The 26727-nt window shown below is 43.1% G+C and overlaps 1 protein-coding gene across 1 annotated transcript; it reads right to left on the bottom strand.

Annotated features, from left to right (window-relative positions):
• Nucleotides 1–49: 49 nt before the first annotated feature.
• On the bottom strand, nucleotides 50–26727 carry LOC143343270 (uncharacterized). The gene is made up of 13 exons (XM_076768002.1): nucleotides 25932–26727; nucleotides 5384–5618; nucleotides 4048–4202; nucleotides 3762–3956; nucleotides 3589–3701; nucleotides 3342–3508; nucleotides 3102–3257; nucleotides 2946–3013; nucleotides 2789–2869; nucleotides 2556–2717; nucleotides 2286–2483; nucleotides 2115–2219; nucleotides 50–2029 (listed from the first exon to the last, which is right to left on the bottom strand). The coding sequence occupies exons 1-13, from the start codon at nucleotides 25987–25989 to the stop codon at nucleotides 1905–1907; spliced, it is 1818 nt and encodes a 605-aa protein (XP_076624117.1). The 5' UTR covers nucleotides 25990–26727; the 3' UTR covers nucleotides 50–1904.

Genomic DNA, 26727 nt, shown 5'->3' with positions numbered 1-26727 from the left:
ATTAAAGAGAATTACTTTAGGCAACATAGAAAAATAGTTCCTGCAATTGCTAACATTCAATTCATCTGTAATGTGATGTATGTACAATTGCAATAATTAATAGCTAAGTTTTCAAAAGATTTTCGTATAAAAAATTGGCTCAATTGCACTTTTATGCATTGTAATTATTACAGGAATAGTATGGTACTGGACTGAATTTTAGCACTTATACAAACATAGAAAGATAATAGTGTAAATTATACATATAATTTAAATTTAATAAGTTTAAATCTGCCATTCTAACCAAAAGACTTATTTTTAATACTATACACAATGTGACTGGAAAAGTAAATGTTATGTACATTGTACATACTATGATATTAATATTATACACTAATAATAAAGCAGTTTACAAATACAATAGGTATATACATTTATATATAAATATAAAAACAAGTCTTAAAAGTATTTTATAAAAGTACCATTTCACACAATGCTTGCTTGTAAAAATCCTACTTTAAAATATATGACATTTGCATATATCAATACGGAGATGTTGAAGTTAAAATTAATTTAACATGTAGTGTATTTAATATTGTAATGTGATAACTTATTGTTGCTTGTTTTTTAAAAATTCCCCCTAGAATCACAGAGAACATATTATATGCAATAGTATATCTTACTGTTTGTATGCTTGTTACTTTTGTTCTTTTGTTTATGTTTTACACTAACTGTAAAACTTTCGCGTATTATAAAATATATTTTTTTTTGTGTGGTATTGCTTGAAACATTTCCTTCTCTTCGGAATTTATTCTTACATATTAATATGCGTTTTGTTAGAAAATAGAGTTATTCCATCTTTTAAATATAAATTAAAAACAAAGTTACTTATAAATCGATATAGTTACTAATACACAAGATGGTCCACCACAAACAGACTGCCTATCACATTTGTTGTTAAATATACAAAGTGATGTTTAAGTATTCTGTTTATTGTGGACTATTCTGTACAGTGCAGTTATTACAGTCAGTCTCATTGATTAATTAACGGTAATAATTATGCGTATTCAATCGCTTTAGGGAATTTTGTATTCTCATTTCTATTGTTGTGTTTCTGTTAGTAAGATTTTTTCCACTCCTGCTATTCCTCTTTTAATTAATCCTAACTTTTCTATTTACAAAAATATAGTATGCGAGGGATGTTCGAATTTGGCATAAATATACTTTCTATTAAAATTAACTGTAAAAATATTTAGCTAACTATTAAATATAAAAGATAAAAAGTTTAAGCTAAATTAAAATTCTTTTGTATATTTTGTATATTGTATATTTTGAATTACATGCTTAAATTTCACTTCCATTGGAAATTTCTTTTGTTTTTAAATTCAGTGGAAAAAAAATTATTATTCGGTGCTGACCATATTTGCCAAATTTTTTAGAATCATATACAGTTTTTGAAATTTGTCTCTAAAAATGCGAAAGTACGAAAGATGTATTAAAATGGACGCATATTAGATGTTGACTTCTTTGGATTCTCCTAGCAACATACAGTTTTTAGTTTCCTATTACTTGTATCTTACAAGGCAGTGTTTGGTGAAAATATCATAAGTTATAAAAGTTTACGTATCTACAGTGATGGTTGTTTTAAAAGCGAAAATAAATCGTAGAGGTATTTGTTAATATAATATACGATAGCGCGAAAATTTTCTGATATTTTCGCAGCTCTTCCTGGTTCAAAATTAAATTGTTACGACCTCTCATACGTATAAGTTAGATTATAAAGTAATTAGAAATTAATTAAGTAATCTGATTTCTACGTGCGATTTATATCTTCCCAGTATTTTCTAACGACCCTAGGCATTGTCAGTCGCGCAAGAATATTCATTTGCTATTTCATTGTTCTTCGCTAATGGCAGTGTAGTTATTCAAACATGCATGTAAATACTTCTGGAGAATGTGAGTAACATTACCAGCGTTACGAAACTGTAGGATGCAGTTGCGTTACTGGAGGTCAAGGATGGAATATTATTTCCTGGTATACTGCTCGTACCTGTTGTCATAATAAAACAATAAATAAAATCTCGTAGAATCAATGGTACAACGTAAATAAAAAATTTTTGGCCATTCAAGTTTACCTGATATTCTGGATCTAGGGGTTGTTGCAATTCTCATTATTGGATTGCGAGGAATTGGTTTCATTGGTGTTGGCGCAGGGCTTGGAGAATTTCCATAACATTGGCCTGAAGTAACGTTAAATAAACCATCTGAATTTTTTTTTTTTATACAATTCAAATTTAAAAAATTACCTTTTTTATACAGACGCATTCCTTCTTGTTTAGGGTCGATGTTCCGAATGCAGTGATCCCCTGCCTCTTTGATATAGATTTCTTCATCGTTCACGATTAAACCCACGAAGCATTCGTTGGTACTAGTGTCGTTTCTCAATGTATACGCGTACATAACACCTTTTTCCTCCCACTGTCCCAAGCAGAGGTATGCTCGTTCTGAAACATTTTTCGAGTCGAAATTATTTAAAACGTTTCCTACTAAAGATTGTAGTAGACTCGATATGTTACCTCCGTAAAGTTCGCCAGACTCGCAGTCCGTGACTTTAAAATACATTATTTCACGCGTGTTGCAATTGCTGCTTAACTCGGCACACATGCCCGATAAATCGGTTATCATTCCCATATATTGGCCAGTAATTGGACAAGGCGATTCCACCACACGTTCCACTCCTAATAAGTTTCAATTTCCACGATAAGTTTTCAGTTAATAATTACAACATTGGTTTTTACGTTTAACTTACTTGCTTGAGTCATCCATACAGGCTTATCCAAATTAGGATCGTCGCACAAATATGTTTGATAAACTGGGCTCAGTACTATTCCTGTAAACGACCATTTTTAAAGTCAGGTTTACGATAACTTTTAATTGTTAGGATTTCGAAAAGGAGAGATAAATACCTATAGTGAATTCTAATACATTTTCGCTTCGTTGTCTCATCATTAAACATAAATAAGCCGCCTGTTCACTGGGGGGGAAAAGAAACATAAATTATCCAAAATCATTTTGTTGAAATCAGCTTTTAAAATTTGAAATTAGTTGATGTTCTGTTTTACCATTGATCCTTGGAGTAAACTATGTAACGACCGGTCTCTTCGTTCGAATCTACGGTGATAAAAGTGTAACTATTGTAACCGTTGAGGTCAGTGAAGGTCATAGTGCCGTTCACGATAAGAGATTGTTCCCACACGCCTTGGGCCCATTTTGGAAATCTATATCGACGGATATTTTTAAATAACTCATTAACGATTGATGAAATTGAAATGTTTATTTCTATCCGTTAAAATTATACTGACGTAGCCACGTGAGTCTTCACGTAATTAGGCATTTTCTTTTGATTTGGAATTTTGCTAAGAACCAGAGTCTCGTATCCGCTGGTCGAATTGTCTAAATTTTCTGTACAGCTAGAATCGCTGCTCAGCGCCATGTACGTCTTCCCCATTTTGTTATCGACGTGGAATAACTATAACAATTATTTTTGTACGTAGATATAAGTAATAAATTATGCGATTTACAGGGTTCTAAATATTATTTAGAACTTACCCCGCATCTGTATTGCGGTCTGCCTTCGCTGGCTGCATTGTTGTCCAACAGAGCAAAATAAGTGGATCCGTTTGGACCAGGCCAGTTGCCCAAACAGTTAAATGTGAGATTTGCTGGAAAGTTAGTTAAAAACAGTGAAATTGAGAATCAAGAAGGATATATTTATCAAGTACCTTGTGATTCGAAGGTGCAACGATTGAAGTGCAGTCGTAAAACAGAACCATCTGGACAGTTGTTGAAAGAGGACGAAAAGCTGTTGCATTCAATGACCCTTTTCGATCCATTGTTCACGCTGTATTTGAAATGATACTGCCCGGTTATGGGACAGTACTCGTTCCTGATAGCAACGTTTCCTATTTCTTTGGTGCCTAAGCAGACGGTAAACAATTTGGATCGTTGCCAGTTAACTGTGAATCTACATTTAATACCCTTCTAAGAAAATAATTAAATTTTACTCACGGTACAAGATCGACGTGGAGTTCAACGTTTCGCAAGAAGCCAAAGCCGTGGATTCAGAGGTGTAACACCTGTTCAGATTTTCGGAGAACACTTCGATCACGTTCCTCGATCTCCTCAGCAGACGAAAGCATCGAATGCACTCGCCGTCGCTGTACCTGAAGCGAACGAAAAATTCTACAAATGCATCCAACGGACTACGGAAGATGTACCCAGAACTGAAGACCACGAGCCATCGATGGATAAGAATCCACTAGCAAAAATTCGTCGAAGAAACCTACGATTGTCATGGACTGGTGACAATAGAACAAAAAGCAGCGTCGATCTTTTGCCACGGTGCACCAGTCTTGCAAATACGTTGCAAATGAAGGATAAGTTCTGCAAACGTTTTGTCGGACAACTAGGTAATTCGAGGTATCGTCTATTTACCGGTTCATTAAATTTAGAATGGCGCACCGTTAATCATGAAACGCTGAAAGTGTAGCAGACGCTGTCTGCAGTCTGGTCTATTTCCATCCCAGACACACTGCAGACGTCGGAGCATCCCTGAGGGTGCGTTCGCGGATTTGGATAGCATTTGGCGCCGCCAATAATGGAGGATCATTTGCGTTGGGACAGCCCGAATCTAGGGACTTCCAGAGACCAAAGGAGGTCCTTGTTGCCTCCTCAGTAGCTTGAGGATCTAGTTAGAGACCATTTTGATCGATACCACCATGATCACAAGCATTTTAACCCAGAATTACCATAGACCATGCTTTGGTGGATCAATTAGTAGCTTGGAAGTGGTGTATATACTTTTAATATGCAAAGTAGTAATAAATTTTGCAGTAATCTGGTATAAGTGGTTCAAGAAGAGTTCTCTATGAGAGAAAGACCCAGATCTAAAGCAGAATTACCATAGATCATACTTTGATGGATCAATTAGTAGCTTGGAAGTGGTGTATATACTTTTAATATGCAAAGTAGTAATAAATTTTGCAGTAATCTGGTGTAAGTGGTTCAAGAAGAGTTCTCTATGAGAGAAAGACCCAGATCTAAAGCAGAATTACCATAGATCATACTTTGATGGACCAATTAGTAGCTTGGAAGTGGTGTATATGCTTTTAATATGCAAAATAGTAATAAATTTTGCAGTAATCTGGAATAAACAGGCCAAGAAGAGTTCTTTACGGGAGTAGTTTCTATTCAGCATTTTTTTGCACCGCAAATGACGAAGCTAGCAGTGGGTAAATAACGTTTATAACGAGTGAGCCGTGTCAGGGTCAAGCGTTCGCGGAGACACCGGAATTAGATTAAATCACCGGGAACTGAATAATTCGTAATTTCAGCGTAGACCGACCTGTCCATTAGCAACACGTTATCGCCGACCCTCCTGTGGCAGTAGCCCCACACAGGTATAGCGTTGAATGTGATGTTGATGGTGGAGTATTGAATGGGTTCGCTGGTCGTATCGCTGGCTTCCTTTCCGCTCACCTGTGTCATGAACTCACCCTGAAATTCCGCGGGAAAGTAACAGCCGACCATGAACTGAGGGTCGTAGCCTTGAAGGCCGTCGCTGGTGATCACAGTCGCATCTGCAAATGAAACAATGCGCCTCGTTAGTTGACGTTTCCGAACTCAACTTTTTGCTTTCGTCGATCGTGTAATTGCGCCAAGCGCTTCTTGCCCATTAAACGAAGAACGTGATCGTGTGTTGTAGTTTGTTGGCACCATACCGCATAATTAGATCTCCCTAAACTAACACCTACTTTTTTTTGTTGCAGATGGAGTTGCTCAACGGAATGAACGGATCACGGCTCAAACGGTATCTTAAAGAGGTATGTGTGATGCGGTGTTTGAAGAGGAATTTACTAAACCCTATTTTTTGTCGATTGGGATATGATCCAAGCGGTAGTTAAAGTGCCTTTACTCTCGAAGTGTACAAACTGTGAAAATGTATGTGATGCAGTGTTTACAGAAGAATCTACGCATCTGGATAGGCGTAGATTCATCTGAGCTTACCTAACGAGCCATGTGGTTCTCGTTTTTCATTTTATTATCTGGAAAACTTGAATAATCACACAGGTCCTTAACACTTGTATGTGATATAGATGGCATGGAATACTCAAGTATAACATAGTGGAATTAAGTACACATTAATGTTGCTGTTTTGTTTGAAAGAGGATCGTAGTAAATTCAGATGTAACCCAGCCATTTTGACACTGCAATAAGCAACTTGGACACAGAGAGATCCATAAGGATCCGGTATAAGCTACTTTGCGTTGTTTTCAATGCAAGGTCAGAATAATCCCCCAAAGCGGAACTAGTTAACAGACAGTCGGTGTATGTTAATTTGTTCTCACATTATGTATCGCCATTCGAGGGCAAATCGATACACCGAAGCGAAGAATAAAATAAATTCCCATGAACGTGCCGAGGGTCATGTGAACGACCTTACACCGGCAACGTCCTTCGCGATGGAAGCCCGATTAATTCGTAGTGTCAGTGGCCTACGCGATGAAAGAACCAGGTCATAATGAATTTCACATAGTGGCGTATCGCTCTTTTAACGAAGGGGTTGCATACATTTGAACGGCACAACAATGAATCCACTTTGTTGCCATTCAAAAATGCATCAGAGTATATCCAAATACAATTATCTTTTAAAGAAGCTATAAAATTAAACAAAATCAGTTATTTATCTATGATTACATGCAGATCAGGTTGTATCTTTCGACCATGGTTACCCCCTTCGGTGGAAAGAGAAGGAGAACAATATCAGTATGGAAAATAAATCGCGTTCCACCTTACTACCCACATGTCGTGCAACCAACGATCCATGAATGGTCATTAACGTCGGCATTAAGTGGTTAGGAAGGCAGGTGCGACGCTGACAGGTGGACCACCAGGAAATTTTGCAACGAAACGTAATACTATCGCTCCCCTGTGATGGATTATGCTTGCTCTCGAATTTATCAAAGTAAAAAAGTATTAGATCGATCTTCGTGACAATTGAGAGTTCCATCGTACACCCTACAGTATTCTCAAGTTGTTGATTACCGTTGAAGAACGATGAAAAAGACAATTAGTCACGTTTTTATTTTTAAAGCCAGCGTGACTTCCGTTAAGTTCAATTCCCGGACTCGTTTGAGATCTCTGCGAATTTAGATCTTATCCGGTCTTCACGGATTCTTGCGGTTAAAACTGTTCGAGGCTTCCGGGGTACGAACTGCGTCCTTGGAAGAGGTTTTCGATTTCCATCGAAGCCTCAACTTCATGGATTGCTAGCAAAGTCATGGAACTTCCTCGGCAGTTCTCGAGTGGTTCTAATTCGATAGCCAAGCACTGCACTTAAGTTGTCGTTAATGTCACGTATCATCGGTCATCGATGGTAGTTTTTAACGAGTCAGCTGGTCAATTAAAGTACTCTGAAGATGCTTGAGACGCCGCTTGAGCGGCAGGCAGTGCCCCGTCGATCTCGTTAGGACGTTTCCGTACTTCCTGGCTTTCCCCGTGTTTGCTAGGAAAGCAGTTCCCGGGTCCACCGCTTTTCTCCCATCGGACATTATTTGTGGCGCTGTCACAGCCAGCTGCGGATAGTTTAAGCTGGCGTCGCCCGATCAAGAACAATCTTAACGGTCTGGATCATCTTCCATCCAGATGTTCGACTCATTTAGAACTGTAACTAGCGATCAACGATATTCCTCACACGAGCAGCGATGCCAAACACAGTGTTTCGCGTGCAATTTGATTACACCTGTTGCATCTGTCACCGACGTCGAGCATTCTCAAACAGCTGCGACGGAAAGTTCATCTTCTGCGTCATCTGTTCGACGAGAGTCTGCAAATTTGGCGGGCACGCTTTGCATTCAAATGACGACAAAACGGCAAGGAAAAATTGATGAGTCCTTTGGATTTGTGGAACTTAAAAAGAAGACAACCCCTCAGTTTTTCATTTTACTCTTCGAAGCAGGAGGATTTTTGGAAAATGTATGCTCTAAAATGAGCCCAAGTTTGGTACATTTTGTGATACTGTAAGTATGTATAAGTTTGTAAGAGATCTCGTTAAGTGGTCGCCGATACTGCAGGCAAAACTTAATTTTTAGGACGTTATTTGTGCAAGTTGTTGCCGATTGGAGGATCCAGGAACGAGGAGAAGACTCTGCTGAGATCGTAACTCAATATCGTGACGTAACGAGTACAGAAGAGCTTAGGCCCGTGTCGCGTAGAATAAAAAGAATCGCTGAATGACGACGGTCACGTTGGACTCTATTTAGCTGGGCGAGCTCGTAGGGAAGGAAGGCGCGGCACACGGTATGGGATCGACGGCGTTATGAGTCCCCGTGGGTTCAGTTCTCAGGAACTTGAGACCACCGAGTTTAGTCGTATATAATGCACGGAGGTGAACGCGACAAGCACCGCGAGAAGGAATGCGAAGAACAAGCTGCTTTGCCGAGGCATTACGCCCTTTCCCCGCCGACGATGGCCATACACAAACACACACACACACATTGTCTCATTTTCCTTCCGAGGAGAATTCGTCTGTCCGTATTGCAGGCACCTTTCTTTTCGGTTGCCTTGCTTCTGGCTCCCGGTTATCAGCTGCAAGGCCTCCTTGTTTGGGACCTTTGTCTCCTACGGGCAGAACAGTGCCCAAAATTGTGTACTTTTGCGTGGGTGGCTTCAGAGAGACTAGGCAATTGAAAAAATGACACCCTGGAGCCTTTAAGAGAGTAGAGAGGAACGATTGCCAAGGCGAATAGGGGATAAAAATGGTGGAAATAAAAGGAGGGGTTTAATCGGCCCCGAGGGAACACGGAATGCCAAGAATCCCTCGATCGCGAGGAGTGGATCGCGTGTCCAGTGACGTCCTTGCCTAGTAACCGTGGATTATAAATCTTCGATCTCCTTTTTTTCTCTCCCGTTGCCCGTGAAGAATTTATTTCGAGTGCCCGTTCGATCCATTTCGCGTGACATCGCGCACGAATGTTACCTACCGTCGTATAAACGAGCTCCCGAGAGCGATAATGAGTGCAGCAAGTGCAGCTGGGAGCACCGTTGCTCCCTATAAATTGTATCTTATTTATCTCCCGCCGCACTGTGTACCCGCACGATTCTTTTTACCAACGATATAAATACCTCTCGTCCACTCTGGAGGAAACTCTTAAGTTTATCATCGCGAACAAACGAACATCACGCTCGCTAACCGTTTTAATTATATTTTAACGATTTGGTCTCGCGTAGTGGCGCCGTTCAGTCTCGATTTCGGTTAGGTCCGGATTAATATCTCGATCAGGGCCTTTATCTTTCACGCAGGTACCCTACCGTTGCCTCGTTGCCACGTAGATTACCTTCGTGAACCGGAAACACGCTATTAGCTGGGACTCTTGTCTTACCGTGATCACGTGTACCCTTATAATTGCCCCGATGCTTTTTCTCTTCATCAACATTTTTTGAACGGCGTGCACGAGCCTGAATGAAAGAGGGAACGGCGAGGATAACGTGACGGAATCCCGAAACAGGTTGTTTAATTGCGCCAGGCAATGCTTGCCAATGTGTAACATCGCCGTTTCGGTCAGAGTTTCTTGTTTCGTAACCGTTGCTTTCGCGCCGTGATTCGATCGTATCGAGCTTTCAACGATGCGTTCTGAACGGGCATTAAAATAATCTCACGCTGGTTATAAAGTTGAAAACGTTCGATATGTTTATTAGCTTCGATCCAGGATTTTTTCAATGGTCGAGACGACTCGAGAACGTTCAGGATAAAGCGTATAAATGATACGTACGATATGTAAGAGCCTCCTCGTCTATTGAATAACTAGACGATTGATTGCAACGAGGCATAACGCGTGGCTTCACGCTTTCTGAAGCTAGTCTACGAGGTGAAAATCGCCCACGAAGAAGAACGAGGTCTCCCGTTTCCTTTCGGACAGATTTGCAAAAGTGTAAAGGAACAAAAAATTACGAAATCGTGATGTCGCCGTTCGAAACGGTTCTGAGATTCGAAAAGCCCGCCATTAATTTTCGGGACCGCGGTGGTTTGCATCTTCCCAGGCGCACGTACGCGATCCATCGTCCCCCGAAGTCTCAATGAACTGGATGGCAAAACACTCGCCGATCGTTCGAAAGATTTTAATCGCGCAATAAACGTCTGGCCTGTTGTACCAAGAAAATCGCCGATGATCCACATCCGGTAGTCCATCGAGAGAGGCTTTCTGTGTCTTCTTTTTCGAGGTCAATGTGCTTGCAAAAAATGACCTTGCTCGATCCTGACTCCGGGATCTCTCCACCGAGATCAGGATCGGACTTGTTTCGCGCGCCATATGGTCCTACGCAGATAGTTCGCTTCTATCGCCTCATCATCCACGGTACTTAATTTTATCCCATCTTCCCTCGACCTAACCGAGTCTTTTTCAAACTATTTTAACGCAGATTCAACCGAAAACGTCGAAAGGCACCTTTTGGAAACTTTGGTATCGAATTACTCTCAAAGTATAATCGTTTTCCTTCGATCTACTTCGAAAGGACTAACCGGAAGTCACTGAGACTGTAAGAAATTCAACTCTGCATTCTTCGCCTATATCGTAGCTTTACTGATTCATGCAATAAGTGCAAAAAGTATGCAATAACTTTATTAATTCTCTATAAGCATATGCATTTGCATAAACATCCGGTGTCTAATTATTACAAAACGTTTCCTGGCCGCTTTAAAAGAAGTTCGAGCTAATACTAAGGAACACACACACAAGATTGCCAACCCAACCGTATTTATTACTTTAGGCTAAGTAATTATATTGCAGGGTTTATCTACCTCGATGTGAAGTTTAATTGGACTTTTGTTTTGCTTGCGTTTGTATCACATAAATTGTGCTTAGGAAAATTTATTTCGTGGAATACCTATATTCAATAGATAGAATATTGCACTAAAAATATCAATCGTTTGTAGGTTATAATATACGCCATCTGTTGAAAAAAAAAACAGGAAGACATTTTGTACGATAGTACGCACAATGTGCCGGGGCATCGAATTCATAGTTCTATTCTAACGATAGACTCTACCAATGGGAATCCTCTTTGAAAGGAAGAGCCTGCTTTGCAATGCCGATTCGCCACAAACACGAGCAGAATTGTTATTCCACGTCCAGTCAGGTCTTTTTCTAAATATAATCGGTTGGTTTCCGGTCGTACACAGCCGGCAAGAGAAGTCGAAAACTATAAATACTTGTACAGTAGCACATGCACAAGACCGCGGGGAACTGTTCTTCGTGCATTTAAGAATACCTTCGACATTTTCAATGCTACTTTGCGTGGATCGTTAATTAATTTATCGCGAACGCCGTATCTCGATTACATCGAGACGAGTCTGGTCTAATTTATCCTCTCGGGAGCAGGATCATTTTGAGCGATAAGACCCTATAATTTTACATTAAAATTCAATTAAAACTCGTCGTTGTAATCGATGACCCTCGGTTTGGACCCCCCAACGCCAAAAGAATCGCCATCCCCAAGTGCCGGAGCGCGTACGCAGGCGTAATGGTCGCAATAACCAGATGTTGTCTGGCTGAACGCAGCGGCGTTAGAAACCCTGTCGGCAGGATGTTCGCTCTCGTAATAAGGAGGAAGAAATCCGTCGAGTACTTTCGCCTTCCTTCACTCGTTAGTACCACGCCGCCAGCCGCGTTCTCGTTAGCGAACTACATCAAGAATGCGTTCGAAGAATGACCCGATAATATCTTTCTGCATTATCGAATGCTCCGCTCGAACGTATCCTTTCGTATGTTTATTATTATTATTTATTCGCGAGTAATTACGTACGTTTTGAGGTTAGGAGACATGCACTAAAGAAATTCAGAAACAGATTGGAATAATTGCGTATTGATGATTTCATAAAGAAATAACGTATCAGATACAAGTTCTCGAATGGGGATTCCCACTAAAGGGACGTGGAAAAGTTTTGAAATTCTTATTAAAGAAATTGTCTAGCTTGTCTAGGTTGAAAAATGTTTCTTTCGCGCCGCCATTTTGGATTTCGAGGCGTCTCCATTTTGTAGAACACCGCAACAGAGGGTTGGAGGACTTTTACGTGTTGAATGGACCCCGTTGCTCCGTAACTTTCGGACAGATTGGTTCCTTAGAGCCCCGGGGTTGGCTCGTTCCTTTCGAGGCGAACAATATAATTCCCTTTTCTTCGCAGTCGTGCAGGCCCGCGGAGCACAATCGCGTACGCGCGTTCCGTCGGCGGAAAGATTCCTTCACAATTCTCATTTGAATGCAAATACCCGGCGTGTGGACTTTCGTTTATCCCGCTTCCGCTCCGATCAAAGGGAACACGCACGGAAATAACGAACGGCGTCGAAAAGACAGGCTGCCGCAGAGAGAACCGACTAAATATAAACTTGGCGAACGCCGATGAAGGGTTCGTTGAACGACGGAAAAAGTCAAGAGCGCTCGAGGCCTGGGGCTCGTTGATTCATAATCGATTATTTGTTTAATTAATGCTGGAACTGAAGACGTAATTCGTCCAATTCGTTTACCCAGAAGAAAACGCAATCGTCGATGTTTTATAAAAAAAAAAAGACGAGAAAGTGAAGGAAGCGTGCCGCCAGGCGACACTTGCATCTGTCACGGTCCCGAAGTGACACGTGGTAGCACCTGCTTGTCCTACGCGGTCGCGCCATGCGCGTGGCTCGAGCTACGAGGAAGAGACTGAGAGAAACCTCCGCCATCGAGGAGGAAGGAAGCATCGAAAATGCGCGTGGACATCGCGAAAGAGTATCCGGGCGACATATGCTCCTCTCGAGTTTGAGGACATCGGGCCCACCGAAACGTCTGGTGTCCTCCGTGTCAGCTGGCCCCGTAACCTCCAACAATACCCTGACGACAGAGATCTAGGCTACTTTCTCTCAGCATGGAGCACTAAACAATATTCTCCGTACACGCGAAGCTTTGCATTATTCGTCGAATTCGATCGGTAAATAAATAAATTAGAACTGGACTTAACGAAGAACGACATAGGGACCCAGCAGATTCGGTTGGACCAAATTTAACGACCCTGGGATTCCCCGAACACGACTCTCAGGACCCTCGTCCGCTAGGAAAACCAAACGTCTCCCCTATTATTTTTCTTTTTCGTCCCGTCGTGTTTCCCCGTGAATAATCGTCCGCGCATAAAGGTATATCGCCTTCGATACAATAGAATGCAACGCCCACGATAAAGCGGCGGAACGCATATTCCATAAGTGGGATCCTCGTTCGGCGATGCGCCCCGGAGGTGTACGGTCGAGGAACGGCCCTAAAATAAAAAAAAGAAATCCCTAGTCCACGTCAACAGATGGACCCCAGACTTCGTAGCTCGGCTTCTCCTAATGCAATGCAAATTACCCGGCGAGATTTCGCTCGCTGATTCTCGAGCGCTACGAAACAGTCCTTGGGAGAAGATCGTCCACGCACGCCGACAATGAGTTTATCGTAAAAACCGTACGTAATAAAAGGGGATCCGACTAATTGGTGCGGCGCACTACAAGGGTAATTGCGACGGGATTCGCATTGAATGAGTCGGATCGCCCTGGAATGTTAATGGATATCTGCTCGCCGTTTCCTGATTGTCAGCAACGACTTCTAAACAGTCTTCGCCGCACTTTGATGCCTGCTCAACACGGACGCTACCGCTGTACCTGTGCTGGTTATCTTTAGGCTAGTTAATTGCAACCGTGAATCTCGACGGACGCAATCAAGTATTAAAATCAACTTGCATGCTACATAACTCCGTAGACTACTCCCAAATGCATGGACACTTGTTCAACGATCTCATTGGACGGGTCATCGAACTTGATGCCCACTGCAACTGGGTTAGGTCTGTTTTTTCGAAGATTGAACTTGTATCCAAGTGTTCAGGAAGATGGAGGACCCAATACTTGGACAGGTCAAACAGTAAGACCTAGAATCCAGAGTATACTGTCCCATCACATAAGAAATCTGAGTGTTTCTTGGATTAGGTGTATTTTTTCAAGATCCTGCGTGGCTATTCGAAAATTGAACTTGTATCCAAGTGTTCAGAAAGATGGAGGACCCAATACTCGAACAGGTCAAACAGTGGAACCTAGAATCCAGAGTCTACTGTCCCATCACATAAGAAATTTGAGTGTTTCTTGGGAAAGCAAACTAAAGAGAAGAGCAAGCCACACGAATATCTGGATAGGAAGAGGTCTAGCATAGCTGGGAAGGTAACTGTCCGGAAACTTGTGCACGCCATGGTACCCAGTGACAATAGAAAACGCGACGAGTGATACGGAAGCGAGTAACTAACGTTTGTTGTCAACTTCGACTAAGGATCCTGGGTGTAGATACCTCGTGTGCATCGCACGGAACAGGTATCCACCCCGCTTATGTGGTATATATAAACATAGTTCACAGCCCTTTCGAACGGTTATGTGTGGGGACGCGAGTCTGGTAACACGGCACGACCGCGTAGGAAACAGAAGAAAGTTGGGAAGAGCATGTTTCTTCATGCTCGAAGAATTCGCAAAGATGATCCTCTCTGCTTTGGATCGACTCGTGTCCCCAGCCAGTGTTATATAATACTTGTTCCCAACGTGTAGTTAGCTTTCCTAGACCTTCTTCGTGGAAACTTCGCGGAGACAAGCCATTGTTTACGTCCACGCGTAGGCTCTTATCTCCGAGGCTACGTTTAAAAGCTGTTCCACTCTTTTTGTTAGGTAATCAATCTGTTATTAAGTATACGCTTTCCTAAAAAGGAGACATTACTATAACGATGTATTTGCTTTCCATTGGAGCGACGGAACTTTGGAGTGGAACGAAATGAAGACTGCAAAAAATAATCCGATGATCATTGTTTTATTTTGAAGTACAATATTCAAGTGACACGTGACTCGAACAAGTGGAGAGCAAATCCTATATTCTTCCACTTCTTCACACGAGCCGAAGAAACACGTGCTGCGCGCGAAGAAGAAACCTGTCGAGGCACGTTCGAATCAGCTGTGACTCCAGTTAGGCGTGTTCGGGTATCTTATCGGCGAGACCGACTTCTCAGAATTGTTTTTCTCGAGTTAGGTGTCTGCAATTATTGTTAAATCGTCGTAGGAAAGGATGCAACCTCGTATTCAGTGATTGTATTTTCTGAAAACTGTTATTTCGCTATTAATCAGGATTTCGTGTCGCCCAAGCTGATGACTAATAACGTTAGTTCTATGAAAAGGCAATTTACGATCAAAGAGACGGCTTAGCGTAACGTCATTCATTCAAAATGAATTAGGCTTTCTCTTTCTGCTCCATGTTCAGAGAACTCTTCGTCACCAAACGATGTAAAACTCCTTGTAACCTGTTTGTATTAATAATTAATTTTTATTAATTTATTAGCGAGATTATAAATGTACTAAGATTCTTTTAGTGGTCACCACTGTTCCGTGTGAAACCTACGAAAGCAATAGATACGACCACACCAAAACAATCTTACTTTCCAATCGGTTCTGAGCATAGAAATGCCATAGTGTTGAATACAGTCGCCTGGCAAGTGAGAACGCGAACGAAGTCGATCTCTCAGGAAACACCTAAAGAGAGACAGGTACCGCGCCCTCTTTGGTGAACCGTGAGTCAAGTTCTCAGCCGATTACTCAGTCGTTTAAAAAAGGAAAAAAACCGGCGAACAATCCGTCGTGACCTCGTTCGAAGGAAATTACGTCTTAGAACGTAATCGTGGCGCAAGGAAGAGGTGTCTCGGGAGTGGATCGAGGTTGTCAGGTCGTCACACTCGCTGGCAATGCAACAATGACCATCGGAATGAGCGGAGAGCGAAGGAGTCAACCGGAAGTTTCTTATAATCCGCGAATGCCTAGACAACGTGCGTGTCGAGAGGAACGCGCGCGTTCTATTGTCTAAGAACGCTGTTTCCCAAACACTTTTAGTCATGGAACACTTTTCATCTCGCAACGCATTCACGAAACCCCTTTACAGTGAACGAAATCTCTGCAAGAACGTCATTGTTTCGACTAGAAAAAGCCAAATGTTTCGATAACGCGATGAAACGAAAATTAAAAAATGATTTAATCGTTCAGTCTTGGAATTCCATAGTCCGAGCATTTCATAACGCGTTCTACAAAAAAGAAAAAGCTGTTTCCAACATAATCACAGCTTGGTCCACCATCTGGTATTTTCGTGCGATCGATCACGGATCTTGGATCGCGTGTGGGGTCTGGACCCCAGGTCCTCTGGGAATAATTATCGGCCTCGGAACGCCCTAACAGAGGCTCCGAACAGAATTTGTCATTTTGAAAGGATAACTCGCGTGACCAAGCGATACACCATCTTTTTTCTCGCCTATGTCTCGTCTAGGGATCTATGCTTCTTTTCGGTCCAGTCTGACGGTGCTATCATTACCAGCGATTTACAAATTCTTCGCCCTAATAATAATTGAAATTTCGATAGCAGGGTAGGGTCTGAAAATGACGGTACGTTTCACGAATAGAGGCTAAAACATTATCTTCTTAAATAAATATTTATGACGATAGGTGGAACGAACTTGGAGTTCGGTCACCTCGTACAGAGTCACCCTGTACGTTTTCCGTAAACCTACTCTAATCTAATCAATCTCTTTTCGCAGGTGGTGCAGCCCAGCGTCTGAAATACGTCCGCTCGAACGCAAAGAAGACCCGTCGTGGTTCGAACTTTGCTCAGTGCACCATTTATTGCAATATCTATCCGGTTACGGGTTATGCTTTTGGTTTGTTGGGGGTCTCGCGTGGTTATTAAGGTTTCACGTGGAATCACCTTACCGTGACAGCGTTATGGTGTCCCTCGAGCAGAAGAGGGACATACACAAACTCCGTGTCCCAAAACAATACTTCACCATCGTTCGACACAATTACTCGCAAGAAATAAACGCAGAGTGTCTTCACGAAGTTAGAACAGTCCAAAGTGGCCCAATAATTAATCGGACGCCGTTCGATTGCAAAGTATCGGAACGTAAACGAGCACGAATAGCTCGAATATTCGAACTTGTCAAGCAGACGTCGTTCAATGGTTAACGGAGAACCGGCGAACGTTACACGGTGTACGAGAGCAAGTAAAACGTGTTATGCATTCAGAGGTTGCTAAAGGAAGATTGCAAGTACGTGCCCACTTATGTTCATAATACATCCCGTGCGTAAGTTCGCATGCATATACTTGTTCATTGTCCAGAATCGCAAGCCATGAAAACCAGTCTCTCACCGGTGTAGCTCGTGCCGAACTTTCAGCGTTCGCTCGCGTGTACCTGTGTCATTAAAGGGAGAAGCACACGAGATAAATGGACACACGACAGTAAACGCAACAACTCCCAATACGCTGACAGACAGGGCAAGGATATTTCACTCGGTCCTTCAGAGTTTCGAACACGAGTGGCTCACGAAATTGGTCAGAGTATGGTCTCTTTGCAACTAGATAGAGGTAAGGTTACATTAAAAATCCCAATTGCATCGCAACATCAGAAGACAGTAAAATCTCATCGAAACGCTTTTAACAGGCGTCTCAAACATCATCAAACATGGAACAACGAAGATCCATCGCAGCTTGCGTACACAGGCCATCGAACAAGTCAAGATATGGGACACAATGGGAGCTGCAAGCTGCCGCAAAAGCGGTCCTCGTCGAAACGGGAACCGATCGTTGACAATAAGGGCGCGTGTGCAACATATCGCACAAGAACCAAGAGAGTACCGCGACATTCGTGATGGAACGCAACATCTGCCGTAGGGGTTCACACCACCCACTTCCGCGACTCGATGTTTATTCTCCCTTTTCTTCCGTACCCTTCCGTACGATACAGCGGACATTCAATCCTTCTCTCGAAAGTACGAAGGGACAACGTGGGCGCGTGACACGCGTAGAAGGCACCTGGCCCAGCCAACCGAGAACCCTAACCCACCGACCAAAGGAACCTTTTCCCGCTCATTATGCACGAAAAGCACGTGGATCTTGCACGCGATCACGAACCACGACTCGGTCCGCACAGATACTGCGTCGTTCGTAGCGAATTTCCAGGATCTGATGCGTTGGGAGGCGTTTGACGTCGCGATGTTCGCTTCTGTGCCTGCAAAAACTGTTGATTAAACGTCTGAGGGATCGCGAAGGGGTGACTTGCACGGTTCGAGAGGTTTAATAAGATTCTCGAGGAAGTAGACTCGCAGCGAAGACGAGACCAGGTGTTTATATCGTTGCTTGGCTCAGTTTGATACTGTTTCAGAGAAGCAAGACTGTGGAAGAACGACAAGAACATAGACAAAAGATCTGATTTGCCAAGTTGTACCTAGTACCAAGAAGTTTGCAGAAGTTTCATGAGAATGCAAATAGAGACTTCTACCTGAACGCGATGAATCCTGTATTCCAGAAGGCCTAGCCAACCGGGAATCCATTTCCTCGACCAGGGGGACCTTTTCCTACTCATTATGCACGGAAAGCACGTGGATCTCGCGTGAGATTACGAACGACTGTGACTTGGTCTGAACAGAAATTGCATCGTTCATGGCAAATTTACAGGATCTGATACGTCGGAAGGTGCAATTTTGCAGTAATCGTTAATGTCGAGCTTTTCACTATTGTATCTACAGAACATCTCGCCTCATTAGAGTCTAAGTTTAATAAGTTTTCTAAAGTAATTACCTAATGAGATCCTAAACTATGTCTTAGGCCTACACCGTAGTTAGTGGCTTTATCTGATAGTGTTTAAAATTTTTAAGATCGCGGAATAGTGGATAACAAAAATAAGTCCTGGGATAAATGTTAGGTTTCGTAGTTTCCAGTTTTGGTCTAGCAGTGAATCTGTTCAGGTTGAACTGTACCTAATATCGAGGAAAATTTGATGAGAACGGAGACAGAGATTCTTGCACAATCGTGTATTCCGGGAGGGACCTGGCTAGCTAACTGGAAGCCTTATCCCTCGACCAAAGGGACCTTTTCCCACTCATTATGCACGAAAAGCACGTGGATCTTGCGCGAGATTACGACCGATTGCGACTTGGTCTGCAAGGGAATGACATCATTCGAGAACAAGATTTACGGAGACCCATATGTCAGATATTGGTATTTTATGCGTACCAATCTCGATCAAAAGATGTCGTCTTACACCTTTGTATTGGAATGAAAATAGATTGTTAAAAAAGATTATCGATGTGTCTCTCGACACTTTTGGTAGACATTGCGTTGATCGTCGACGGGCGTCTGGTTACTGTATCTACAGGAGTGCTTGATTAAATTCCTAATGGTAGATAGTACAGGGGGTGACTTGCATAATAAAACAGGTTTAATAAGATCCCCAAGGTAGTGACTTTGAGCGTGGCGATTAGACTATCGCTTAGGCTTGCAGCCTGGCTAGCGGGTGTCACCTGATACTGTTTACAAGAAGTCAATGATAGGATGACAACGAATGACGTCGACTTCGGTTCTAGTGATCTGACTCACTATGTCGATACCTGATGCTAAAAACAAATGCTTGACCTTATAGAAGAATTCACTATAGGCTATTAGTCTGGGAGTCAAAGTGTTAAAAATTGTTCGACTATGCTACGATGGACAGTGCCAAAGGTTGGCCTTTCAGAGTGTGGTGGTTCACCTTTGATATTCATACTACGCTTTTATTGGTTCCAGATCGAATGCAATAGAAGTCTGAAAATTGCAGCCTTGCATAGAATGCATCAGGTAGGTCAATAATAACATTTGTCGATTTTTTATTGGCGCATGCAGTCTCATAATCTCGAATTCTTTTTTTAGAATGTCTCCACGAGGGGTGCAGATCGATAACACCGAAAGTTCCGGCACCGAAAATATTTAAGACCCGTTGAATAATTTATTGCCCCGAGGGAAGCATCGAGATGCAGCTTCTGGTAAGTCTTCGCGATCGATAGATTCTTCGAGCGCGTTGAATTTTTGCAGCGGTATCCCCCCTGAGCAGGCATTAAACTCTCGGTGCTCTCGATTCGTACTATGGTGCCCCGTAAATCACCTCGCGACGAGAGCCCCTCGACCAATCGATAGAAACCTTGCATAAAAAAGAAACTGCACGGATCAACAGTGTCCATTGTATCGAGCAGGTTTCGAGGGTTACCGTACACCGTCGTCCATAAGTTCGCGTATGTAAACCGCCATTTCTCTACTTTATTATTTTAGTCGCTAAGCATGGTTTCGCGTGTCCATCCAGCTACTGTGCTTCTCAGGATATCACACCCACCGATTTTAATGAAATTCGGTACACTGACGGATCTGCATCCGGAATAAGCGAAACTGAAATTGTAGTCTCGGCCATTTTTGAGAAATAGAAGTTTGAAGATTCAGAAAAATCCCCCACAGACTACAGCTGACGTTATACAGCTAAGAAAAGCCAACGATCGTTTTTTTGAGCTCCTCTCGGAGTGCTCCACTCGTTCCCGCGCGCCTAAATTAATTTCACAGTGGCAAAAAAAGCGGGAGGCGAATCTACCTGGACGACCCTGCGGTTTTCGAGGAATTCGTCCAGATTCCGCGGCGAGATAATATGCCCACGAGTTAACTGTGCGTTCGTTATTTTCCGAGCGATCGAACATTTGCGCGGCAAACGGAACGGACGACGACGGAACGAACTGTGGGAAAACCGCACCGCGGGCTTCTCGTATCGGCCATGCTCGGACGCGAAATGCCGAAGCCATTGAATCGCCATAGACAAAGAGGAACCGAACCACACGGGACGGCTCCACAATGAACCGATGATCTTTGAAAATCGAGAGGCGGTCTGCTTCCCTGGCGAACCGGTATCGCACTCTGTCGCTCCCGTCATTGTGATCGACGTGTAACGACAAAACGAGATTCGAGCTACGAATCGATCGTAGTTGCACACTTGCTTCGTCGAATGCGTCCATTTAAATTTTAAAGCGAGGAATAAATTCGTCGCTGACTCTGATTTTTTCTTGTTCGTAATTTTTGATGATAAACATGGAAGTAAAATCGTGGAGGTACGAAACGAAGTTACGAACGACAGTGTGCAATAGAACGTCAGGTCACGATGCCACATCGTCAATGGTATCGAGCATAAAAGGCACATTTGCATATCAATTATTTGCTGCCTACACACCGTGCAATATTATGCTTCGATAGTCCACAGACAATTCCAGACAAATATTATCCCTTTACCACCCACCCACGGTGTTCCACTGGGATAGAATACGAGTTATTGTGCGCAGTTTCCGTCGACTTCCTATTCTTAGTTTCATTCTCGTGCTAAACAACGTGTTTCCTCGCGGTATTAGAGGAAGATCAAGTTTTTTGAAAAGATATCGACATACGTATATACATATATCGCAACATGGCTATGGAGCGAAGAAAACGCGTGGAATTTCTCGGTTGGGATCGCGATCGGTTCCGGAAATGTTTCCCCCGCTTCAGTACACACGATTATCTTCGCTATTGGCTTTCTTCGTGCGGCTTTATCGCGGCGAAAGCCTCGTCGAGATAACGATCTACCTGTTGTTTCGAGGGTCGCTCCGAAGGGCAGATGCGCCACGAGCGCATTCTCCGATCGAACGTGATCGTGAATGCATTAATATACGTCAATTGATCGTCTCGGTTACGCCTATGCGTGAGTTCCTCGTGCACGCTTTCATGAAACGTGCTCCAGCGTCGCTTAATACCACGCTCGACGACCGAAAAAACACTTCTCGCAACGAACACGCCTTCTTTAAAACAATGTCTAATGTTATTTTTTAAAATAGTTTACCAAACTGATTTTGAAGATTATAAAAAATAATACAAATCGTTGAAGGAACGTAACGAAATAATCGAGAACGTGACCTAAACCTGTTACCAGGCTATCGCGGATGGAAGTCTGCCGAGTCGTCGAGCTAAGATCGAGGACACAGTGTACGCAACGCGATTGAGAAACAATGGGCCTCGAAAAAAAAAGAGGATTCGTCGAAACAAAACGAAAGTCGTCTTTGTCGGCGGCGAAAACTGCAACCGTTCTCCCACCTAATGGCTCTAACGCCCTTTTGGCATGCATCCTAATGGATCCCGGCGCAGAGATCCTTTTGTTCTCGACTCTTTTGCAAGGAAAGAGACGAACAACCGCCTCCCGAGATATCGTGGCGGTTTTGATAGCGCGGCTGTCGCCAAAGAGATGATGGATGACTTCCCCCTGGTAGCTCAGAGGTGAGCAGCTTCGTCGGGACACGATGAGAACGGTGTTTTTTCCGGTGTTGCGATGCATTCGACGATCATGATTAATGGGCGCAATATCGCGACGAAACCGGCTAATCGAGGAACAGGTGCCGACCGAGCTCCAGCCCGCGATCTTTTGTTCGGTTTTCGGTGGCTCTCTAATTAAGATACTTCTGTGAAGCTGGAACGTCGAGGCTAGAAAAATGAATACCTCCTAAAGCTGGAATAGATCTTATCAATGTTGGAAACTGCCAGTAAATTTCTCAATGGAGGAGTCTGTGATGACCATCGAGGCCCCACGGAAGATTCAAGTCCCAAAGGAGGGGTGGTAGACGAAATAGAAACGTCTAATGTCCTAATTAGTCTGGTGACTGGACGCTGATGAACCTCCACGACTGACGATGTATTTAAGAAGATCTGGCGTGAGAATTTCGTGATCTATAACTGGTATTGCAACTACGTTCGTCAAGGAGTAGACTAGTTTGTAAGACCCAGATCGAACAAGACTAGTAGTTTCTACAACTTCGATAATATTAATATTGAAATAAATTCCTCACTGGAATGCTTTCGAGTGTGAATGATAAGGACATCGGTGTATCTACAGAAGGAAACATGCTTTCGAGTGTCAATTACGACATCGACATATCTACACGAAGAAACAAACCATACCTAACCCAGATTGTAAAAGACCAGCTTCTGCAACTTTGATAGTACCAACACTGAAACTAATTCCTGACTGGAACGCTTTCGAGTGTGAATTATAAGGAGATCGGTATATCTGCACAAAGAGACAAACCGACGTGTGTATCAACTCGGTCGAATGCTAATGACGTCGGTGCAAAATTCTCAGGCAGACATGTGTCCGATGTACTCGAGATTAGACCTGAATGTTCTTGAGAACAGTTTCCCCTCGCTGGTATAATTGCCGCTTTCCAGAAGATTGCGTTTTTGCTGGTCCTCTCGTTTCACCAGTTCACACAGACCATCATCATCGGCTGCCACCAAAAGAACGAGTCCCCGCCTCGCCAACATGCTCGATCTTACCGCGGTACGCTTCCAAGATTAGAGGAGAGTGAAATAAGCCGCGTTGCGGTCGCTCGTGGAATAAGAAACATTTTTTGGAGGTCTCCCCCCTCCCCCTAATGGTTTCTTGAGAGCCCTTTTTTACCTTGCTCCCCAGCAAGGTGTAAATTGGCTGGTGCACAGGAATTCCACCATGTTTCTGGCGGACTCGTGAGAGTTGGGAAGTCGTGGATAATGGTGTCCTCGACGAATAAACTCCACGGGGACCAAAAAAGGCGAGTAATATCTCATTCGAACCATAATTCACTTCTGACTGGCTCGAATCGTGTAATGAAATATCGCCGAGACTCTGCCAAACAGTATTATACAACACCGTTATCAACGACTGTATTTTTATAATAATCTACGATGTTTGCACCCCCAAAACATTAATGGTGGATTCATTGATAATCCCACCGGGAAAAAGCCTCCTTTAAAAGCACATTCCAGCTATTCTACCATGACAAAAGTGTCCTCAACGATGAAAACGAGCCGCGTAGAGACGGTTGCGTCTAAAAGGGGTTAGGTCTGGGTTGCTCAGGTAAGGAGGTTTCGAAATCCGGAAAAGAAGAAAGGAAAAGTATTTCTGGACGGTTTTCGAATCCAGTTTACCGTCGATTATCTGGAAAAGCAATCTCTGTCGGTGTTCGGGAGCTTCGGCTCCGCTGAAGAACTACAAAGCGATTAGGGCGATGCGAGGGTGGGATCGACGCTCGTTTCCTCGCTTATTTGGCTAGAAGAAACGACAAGTAATAACGCAATCGCGCGTGAAACGATCACAGTTTGCCCTTCCAGAGGCTTAGTAGCGCGATTGGGGGGGAGGACAATCGAAGCCCAAACTCGAGTTCCAGTTCTTCAAAGCGTTTTGTAAACCGGAATAATTTCTTGCACTCCTGAATCTCGGTATTAGATGTTCGGTCAGCGATGCACCGTGGCTCGTAAATTCGTTCAAATAAGATCTTATCGTCGCCAATTAGTTCACACTTGGGTACTAGGAATATAGCGTAGCTTTTACTTTGGTAAGCAAAGTTTATTGGCTTTGAGAAAAAGTACAATTGTTCGAGGGGCAATGAATATTTAAGGCCCCGTTAAATCTATTACATCAGCCTGAGGAACTATGCTGTTTGCGAGACTCTTGCACCGTAGCCTGGGAAACGATTTCCCATTTTTCCCACGTTCTTTCCCTCGAAGTTGATGGTTATGGCTTCTGTGGTAAAATTAATTAACGGGTTTTCTTTTCAATCAATTCCAAGGTTGTTCCATCGGGGTTAGAACCAACGATCCTGGAATTCGTTTAAGTAGTTCAACTCGTTCGTTCGGATTAAGAACGCTTAAGAGGAGGTAAAACAATTTGCTTCTTCGTACAGTTTTTGCTGAAAAACCATCAAACGTTTTCGGTGAGGATGTCTGCTTGTTTATTCGTTAAAAAATGTACGAGGAACACTTACGTGTAGAAACTTACCATTGTAATCTCCAGTATCTGTGTCGAAGAATGGACACAGAATAAATCTATGAGTCATTCTAATTTCGTATTCAGACAGGTTTGCTCTGGGAGCATCGAGTCTATGAGATTTTCGAATAAAAATTCATAGACGCGCACGGATCGTTGTTCACGATGACTCAGGACAAAAATGACCATCTTTCGGGTCAGTATACCTGCGACACGAAGCTCGAATTCCTTCGAGATGAATGATACAGCAACGTGAGATACGATTCAAAAGAAACGTGCTACTATCTGACGCAAACATCCAAACAATCGCCGCTAGGCCTCTCTCTCGACACTGTTAGAACGAGTGATAAGTTCGATTGGGCATTGAAGGCGAATTATACGCCGGTCAACCAATTTTTAATAGCAACACTGGTCAACAAATAACTTTCGGAACCTTCGAAAGGCGTTCAACTTTGCAAAAAGCGCGATAGAAAAGTTCAAGAGTTCAGTGACGTTGTCTCAGCTATAAATAAAAGCTGTTTGATCAATGGCCAGAAACGCGACAGTACCATCCAGCTAAAACGAAAGAATAGCCCCAGGTACGAATAAAGGACCGAACGAATCGTTCGCGTGTCGTTCTCCGATAAAAAACGTATCGAACCGATTCGAGACCGAAAGCGCATCATTAAGGCGTGAATAATAATTTCTCGAAGATGTTTTGCGCTTGATCCGCAATGATTTTGCGGAACAGGTTGCCACCAGCTTCGAAGTAAAAAATAGAGCAAGTAAAAAAATTAACAGAGCGTTTCAAATTTGTTTACCATTTTTTGGGATATACGTGGGAGTACTACCAATAGATTGACGAGGTTTCCCTGGTTAAAATGAGTCCAAACACGACCCTATTCGGATCATTTTCAATTACGCGCTATTGAAGTCGTTTTGGAAAAAATTCCATTTCTGTGAAATCGAAATTCGTCCGATTGTGGCCGTGTTTGGACTCATTTTCATCGGGAGAACCTCGCCAATTCGTTGATAACATTGTTTGTAATATTTCTCTTTGCGTAAGACGTGGCAAATACTAAATAATTATAAGATATTTGCATCGCGATGTTATAAGGAGATAAATATAACAGGAGTCAGACAATTTATCTCACAGTGTAAGCCCGTTTCTAAACGAAGAATTTTGTAAAAATTGCTTAACTTAATAATAATGTGTTATCGACAACCTAAAAAGAATACTCACTTTGACTGTACACCGCACTCGCAATGACCAATAGGACGAGCGTCTTTCTGAGCCTCATATTCAGGATTCTTTTTCGAACGTCAGTCTATTATCGGACACCACTCGCGAAACTCACTCACTTCTGGTCCCGGGGTGATCAGTCTCAACCGCGACACACTGACGGGTGTTCAAATGGAAACGACCTGCGCGATGTCCATCGAATCGACGACGCGCGTAAACAACGTCCCCGGTTAATTGCCCGAGGAGAGGTACATTTCGATTTAGACGAGTCGGGGGGGGGGGGGGGAAATAAATCAGGAAAGAATCTGAGCGTGTCTACGAAGAGACGAGATCCCGAAAGCTCGGTCGCGAGCACGCCTTTCTTCAGCGAACACGGCTCCTCTCTTACTTCCTCCCTCTTCCCCTCTCTCTTGTTCCGTCCCTCTGAATAGCGCACCGTGAACCGGAGCGTGCAGCACTTTCCACGAGTTTTACCGTGAAGGAACGCGACAGAATACCGTTTGCTTTTTCCGTTCCCGGAAAGAGCTTATCTTAGTTCCTCGAAAACCGGCTCGAGCGATTCACTCGATCCCAGTCGATAATCCCTCGAGATAAATTGCCGTGAAATTTGACAACCTAGTGTCTCATTCGCGATACGTTTCGAGATTCTGTTTGGCGGCGACGACGACAACAGGGGGACGGTCAACGATTGCTAGCCACTCCGTTCGTGCCGGTGTCAAAAGAAAATCTCTCGCCGAAACAAGGGGGTTGAAGCCGGCTGCGTGAAACGTGGACGAAATAGCCGCGAGCCGCACCG

The sequence above is a fragment of the Colletes latitarsis genome, chromosome 7 (assembly GCF_051014445.1).
Source record: "Colletes latitarsis isolate SP2378_abdomen chromosome 7, iyColLati1, whole genome shotgun sequence".
Classification (NCBI taxonomy): Eukaryota; Metazoa; Arthropoda; class Insecta; order Hymenoptera; family Colletidae; genus Colletes; species Colletes latitarsis.
Note: the sequence above shows the minus strand (reverse complement) of the source record. Positions and strands in the feature narration are given on the sequence as shown.

Bases quoted from the DNA above. Each gene is read 5' to 3' on its own strand.
- LOC143343270 (XM_076768002.1), bottom strand. From the start codon at position 25,989: ATGAGGCTCAGAAAGACGCTCGTCCTATTGGTCATTGCGAGTGCGGTG. The intron at 4,203-5,383 runs GTCGGTCTACGC...CGTTCGCTTCAG, and splicing joins AACGTGTTGCTAATGGACAG to GTACAGCGACGGCGAGTGCA. The intron at 3,258-3,341 runs GTCAGTATAATT...CCGTCGATATAG, and splicing joins GTGAAGACTCACGTGGCTAC to ATTTCCAAAATGGGCCCAAG.